General features: G+C 40.2%; 1 protein-coding gene across 1 annotated transcript; it reads right to left on the reverse strand.

Annotated features, from left to right (window-relative positions):
- Positions 1 to 1,194: 1,194 nt before the first annotated feature.
- LOC104511646 (butyrophilin subfamily 3 member A2-like) lies at positions 1,195 to 5,966 on the reverse strand (the record flags this gene model as incomplete). Its single annotated transcript, XM_010154343.1, has 4 exons — positions 5,579 to 5,966; positions 4,184 to 4,468; positions 2,400 to 2,426; positions 1,195 to 1,221 (listed from the first exon to the last, which is right to left on the reverse strand). Coding segments are annotated over exons 1-4 (727 nt in total), but the record flags the coding sequence as incomplete, so codon positions are not given.
- Positions 5,967 to 6,598: the final 632 nt, after the last annotated feature.

The following is a 6,598-nucleotide window of genomic DNA, read 5'->3' on the forward strand; positions in this document are numbered from 1 at the left end:
TTCAGTGCATTTGAGATGCCTGGGGTGCCCCAAGTGGCATGCAGTTGTCTCCCTAAAAGATCTCTGGAACCATACAGAAGCTCTGCTAGTTCACATTCTATTTCTCAGATAAAATCAAAGATCAATGAGATGTCTGCTTCCTTCCAGGATGGCAGCTGGGAGATAAGTGGGAGGACCAAGGGCATCACAAATGATCCAAGCCACCTGTGTGTACTCAAGTGGATTGAGCTGTAAGCATCCAAGCTCCCAGTAGAGATCTATAAATAAAGCTCACAAGGCTTACAGGGCCACTCAACTGACTATAGTTCTGAATAATAGTACTCTGCTCTTGTGAGAACCCCCTGCAGTTCTGCATCCAGCTCTGGGACCCCCACCATCAGAAGGACATGGACCTGTTGGAGTGAGTCCAGAGAAGGATCCATAGAGATGTTCCAGGGGATGGACTCTCTTTGTCATGGAGACAGGCTGGGAGAGTTGGGGGTGTTCAGCCTGAAGAAGAAAAGGCTTAGGGGAGGCCTTATAGTACCTTCTAGTGCCTGGGGAGGATACAAGAAAGCTGGGGGAGGGGGGAGTGGGGTGCTTTTTACAAAGGCAGGGAGTGACAGGACAAGGGGTAGTGGGTTTAAATCGAACAAGGGGAGATTGAGATTGGACATCAGAAAGAAATTCTTCCTGAAGAGGGTGGTGAGGCATGGGAACAGCCCAGAGGAGCCAGGAACACCCTGGAAGTGTTCAAAGCCAGTCTGGATGAGGCTTTGAACCTAGTCTAGCGGAAGGTGTCCCTGCCCATAGCTGGAGGATGGGACTGGAAGGGCTTTAAGGTCCCTGCCAATATAAACCATTCCATGATTCTATGAATAATATTGGAAAAGGCAGAAGAGTGGTCACTACAAACAGAAGGAGTGTTAGAAGCTTGCTAAGAGATTTCCATCCAACAGCAGAGATTTGGCTTGAGTTTTCAGATCAGTCACTGCTGGCCCATGTTACTTCCTTGTAAACATCTGCAGTCTTCACTAGAGAATAGATCTCATGTGGGGTGCAATGTGGGATTGTCAATGTTTCCTGATTATTGTAAAGGGCTTCCCCTCCTGCAATGTTACATTGAAAATTAACATTTGCATATTGTTTCTCTTAATTTACATTTCTGAGATATCTGAACACATTAGCATCATTTTGAAAGCAAAGGACTTTTACCTTCTTCCATTTCCAGCTTCACTTTTACTGAAAAATACAGAAAATAGATTATAATGTTAATTATTCTTATAAACTTCAATAGTGTACTTCATGTACAAACAGAAATAACTGGGGTTAAATCTTTACTTTAATTTAACCTAGTAAACTTCCAAGGCTTCTTGTGAGTCCAAGGAATTCTTATTTTTTATACTGAGACATGTTTCATTTGTAATGGAGTTCACAAAAAATGAGGTAACATTCTGAGACATGCAGTCCTTCCTAGGTGAGTGTTGGCCCAGCTGTAGCTTAACTGAGGTTCAGTGGCCAGGAATAAGTCCTTTCTGGTCCCATCGACACATCTATCTTCAACTGCCAAACCATGTCAGGGAACAGAACCAGACATGTTTCAGGGAATACAATTATTCATGCAATCCATTTGTTAGCATACTCCCTGCTGTAGTTATAGCATGGGTTAATTAGTAATCTCCCCAATTAGTAATCTCCCCAAGCAGGTATCATCTGGGCAACAACACGAGCCAAGAGCCATTGACAGTCAGTGTTTTGATTGTGGATACTCTGTCCTGGTAAGCAGGAATGTTCGTCACAATCCACATGAGCTATGCAGTGTGTGTCGTTTCCCCCTCACCTTCCCCCCCCCCCCCCCCAATGGATTAGATGATCTTTAAAGGACCCTTTCAGCCCAAACCATTCCATGATTCCATGCCAACTGGTCCATTCTATTTTTAAGTACAGACATAGGTGGTAAGTACCAAACAGATATATTGAAGGAGTGAGTTGCTTTCGGAGTCTTGAGATGGCTTTGGGTTCGACCCTTGAATTGCTCTTTACTGTTTAATTCATTTAGTTCTTCTTCTAAGGAATCTGAGGAATGCTTCTCACCAATTAATTAACTCTTGAACAACTACAAACAAAGCTTGAATATGCATGACCTGCTGGAGTATGTCTGTCATCATATAGTGATGACCAGAGCTTAATGAAAGGAAACATTATTTATAAAGCAGAAACTGGGGTGGGGGTGGGGGTGTGGTGTGTGAAACCACAAACTCATATAGGAATTTGCTACATTGTGCAGTGCAAAAATAAAATTAAAAACTACAAAACATATTTGGATGCAACTACAACTGCTAATTAATCCTGTAATTTAATATAAATAAACCAATTTACAAATTGTCATAATCTTCATATTCATCTTTCTCATTACTTACCGGTGTTAAATGTTTTCTTGTTATTACCTGTTTAAAAAAGAGCAAAAACCCCCTTTATTGCATGTTTTTGTAGAGTAGTATTACCAGAAATCTGTTTGTTGATTTGTCATTTTTGCTCTAGTGTCATTAGCAACAATCAGAGGTTGTGTCCCCAATGACTATGGAAACTACACACATAGTTTAGTTCCCAACGCTCCTCTTGTCAGACCTAAAGCAGTCTGAGGTATGTTTGCATTCCTCCTTGTTCAAACTGTGTCATTTCCCACCCTTTTTTGAATCAATCACCTGAATTTGGTCATTAAACAATCACTGGTGATTTTGCTTGTTGTTAGTCATGGATTTCAACATGAACTGCTGTGATATTTCTGTATGTTGAGTGATGTACAAATACTTACTTCTCAGCTTAGAATATACAGTGGAAATCAGGACCATGCAAAGACATAAAATTACCAGGAAGATGATCAGCCATTTTGAAATGTAGAAAAAAAACATCTGTAAAAAAAGTACCAAAAGGAGTCATGTTCTATTAATGACTAAACATAAAGACAACCATAACTTAGGATCTAATCAATACATCTGAGGAGATGGTGGATTTGTATTTTACTTGGGATTGCCTAGCAATGTTGCTGAAGAGATCTAGCTCTCTCCAGCAAGCCTAACCCAGGGAGACTCTTTCCATGGGTATCAGATTCAGAATTATAAGAGAGATGTCTGAGATAGGTAGGTGGGTGGGTAGATAGATAGATAGATAGTTTTCCACAGTCATGGATGTGTTGCATTTTGTAGTAAACTAGCCTTAAAAGACGTGTTGGAATGGAGGAAGAAACCATCCCCACTGGGCAAAAGAGACATGTTGACTTCTGTTGAATGGGATTCAATGACTATGTGATTCATCCTGCTGAGTATTATCCATAAGCCCAGATGGAGTATAAAATTTAAGACATTCCTCAAATTCACAGTTCTCTATTTTCGCTTTCCAGGAACCTCCACACACAATTTTCTGGGATTTCTTGAAGCCATCCTGAAAGGGACTTCCCTCACACACTTCTTCAAGAGCTTTAAACTGCACTCTAGTTGCCATCCCAGACTTAGACATTGGCTTTGTGGGACTGACTTTCTTTTTGGGGTCCAGCCCTATGAGTCTTGCTTCAGACTACCTGATGCTTGTCCATGTACCCAGCAAGCAGAAAAGTGTGAAGTTCTACAGACTACGGGAAAGCATGATATTATCCACACCATGATTATGCAGTAATGTACATATTAAAAAGAGGGAAGATAAAAACATAAACTAGATACATTTGTGAGATGTTGAAACTATCACTTTGACCCTTGAGACCATAACTATTGTTTTCAGCTATTCTCTGTGAATCCCACCAACGCACATCTTGTTAAATGACCTGGTAACCTATTTCTGGATAATGAAAGCCTTTAGAATGCTTGACCATCACTACGAAAATGTGTCGTTTTTTTATGTGCATGCAGTTGTGTTTAATCCATTTTAATTCAGCTCCAACCAGTTGACGGTGTTACATCTTAAGAAAGGAACACTGAGTCTTAATATCGCCTGTCCCCTTTTTAAAAGGAGAAACGAATTCACTAGATACTGTCAAATGTGCAAACGACTAGAAATATGGGTGGAAGGTGGCTGCAGCTCATGAAGATTTTTCCAACACTGATTCTGATGATATACCTTCAGGCCAGCCCATGACAAGAAAATGGGTCCCACACCATTTAGACAATCCGTCTTTTTAATCTATAAGCAGGTGACTACAGAGCTCACCCACCTGAGATTAGGACTCGGGACTCGCTTGTTGTATTCAGTAGATTGTTGACTATCCTGCAAGAGACTTCCATGTCAGAGCCCGGGTTTAAGTTCATGGAAGTTACCACACTGTATAGGCCTGTCGGCATCCTTGTCATTTTTGTGGTCGATAGTTCCTTCCGGGCCCATCCTTGGCCATCCAGCCAAATCACCTCAGGTTTAGGAAACCATCCAGCTGCATGGCAGGTGAGGCTAATACCCTGCTTCACATGACTCTTCAGGAAAATGGAAGGCACATCACCTTTAGCTAAGAAAAAGCATGCATATTCTCCATTTCAACCAGTACTGAGAACAGGAAGTTTTCCAGTTTATCTCGAATTCAACACTTCTTTTATATATATATATTTGTATGGAAGTTCATAGAAAAACTTTTCTGAATTTAAACTGTGAAAGGGACTTGGGTCCTGAAGTTTCTTAAGGGCCAGCAATTAATTCTATCAGGTTGAGAGTAAGGAACAATTTAATGGAGATTGCAACAAACAGAGCTGTCTAGGGGTGACTATCCTGGAATGAAGTTGCCAGTGGAATTTCCCAGAATTTTGTAAAAAGAGAAAAAAGAATCCAAATAATTATGATAATTAATGGGTTGCAGGAAACCTATGAACGACCAGTGCAACCTGCTCATGAAAACAGAATATATTACTGTCTCAGGCTAACTATTTCAAGTAAAACTAGTACTGACATGCTACAGATCACATCTTCAGTGCAAAAAGGGGTATTGTTTATACTCAGGAGTGCAGAAGATGTAATTAGTGTCACTTAGATGGTAAACCTTTGCTTCATCTGGAGTTTTAAAGATAAGAAGACATCTTCAGGAGAATCTGGCTGCAACATGAGAAGCCTCAATACCCATCCAGTGGAAACTGGTTCCTGTGTAGCAGAGAAAGCATGGAGGAACACATGTCCACTTCCAAGCCAACCACGTTAACTGAAGCTATGCACAAAGATGGTAGAGACCATAGAGAAACTCTGGACAATCATCTCAGTAACACTTGATTGCACAGTAGATTGCACCTAAATTTAATTTTATATTGATCATTTGGATAATTTCAGGGTTCCCTGAACTTTCTGACTGAGCTTTCATTGAGTCTGAGGGGAGATTGTACTCTCAGGTCACACGTAGCTGCACGCGTTCCGGTACCTAAATAAAGATATCGTAAAGTAGATTTACTAACACTTAAATATTGGTTTTGAACATTAATTTGGAGAAAACCAACTGAAATCAAACACATCCTCCCATGAAGATAGTTTATGTATCAAACCACATTAAATTTATATTAAAATTCCCTCAGTGATGGATATTCATATTTCTGTTCAGCTCCACCTTTGAATAAAAAGAAAGAGAATTGCCTCTGACCTGCCACTTGCAGTTCAATCAACACATCATGGTACGTGTCATTGAAAGAGACCACACAAGTGTATGATCCCTTGTCAGAGCTCCTGACATTCTTCAAGCGCAGAGACATGTTGCCAGCTCTAAATTCACTATGGAAGAATTCTGTTCTGCCGTGATATCTCTCATCTTGTTCCTCTTTTTCGTTCTTTCCATCGTATCTGTTCACAGTTATTTTTTCAGACTGTTCATGAAATATCCACTGGACAGAGAAAACCTCTGGAATGTTATCTGCTACCACGTGGCAGGGCAGAATGACCCCTTTTCCAATGACTCCAATGATGGAACTATTAGGAGAACTAATAAATTGACCTGTGTGAAGATAAAATGGCAGTTGTTTCTGTTTGTCCATATCACATTTTTTGTGGCACCACATCAGGTAACAAATCAACCATTATCAATGTCAACAGGAGGTAAATCCAGAAGAAAAATAAAAATAACTTGGCAGATGACTTAGATGAGTAATGTTCATGATATGTGAGGCTCATGGAGTTTATTCTTCTGAGGTCTGAACACTTAAGCAAGTTTGGGGCCATTAAGTATGGTTATTGAGAAATAATGGAAAATGGGTGAATGTTGAGAAGTCTATAAAAGGTCAAATATAGGATGCAGGATGCAGAATACAGCAGTGCCTAGAGGGACACTAGATATTTACATGTCTATTTATCACATATATGATGATTTGGTCATCTACATCTGAGCTCGCCATCCCAGATCCCCTTTGCAATGATTGTGGAGAAACAGGCAGCATCAGAGAATTAGTCTTTGTTGAAGCGCCAATGGCTGTTTCTTCCAGATCTTTTCTTTGAATGGTGAAGTCTAGGGTTACTATACTGAAGTTAGATACATGAGATGAATCCCACCCACAATATATGTCTTTGAAAGGGAGAAAAAGGGAAATCCAGAATATTTTATAGCAGTTATTCTCATTTCAGTTTCAAGGAGGATTCCAAAATGGAAAAAAAAAGGCTCTTGGAAATGACT

The sequence above is a fragment of the Eurypyga helias genome, unplaced genomic scaffold (assembly GCF_000690775.1).
Source record: "Eurypyga helias isolate BGI_N326 unplaced genomic scaffold, ASM69077v1 scaffold5476, whole genome shotgun sequence".
In the NCBI taxonomy this organism is placed as follows: domain Eukaryota; kingdom Metazoa; phylum Chordata; class Aves; order Eurypygiformes; family Eurypygidae; genus Eurypyga; species Eurypyga helias.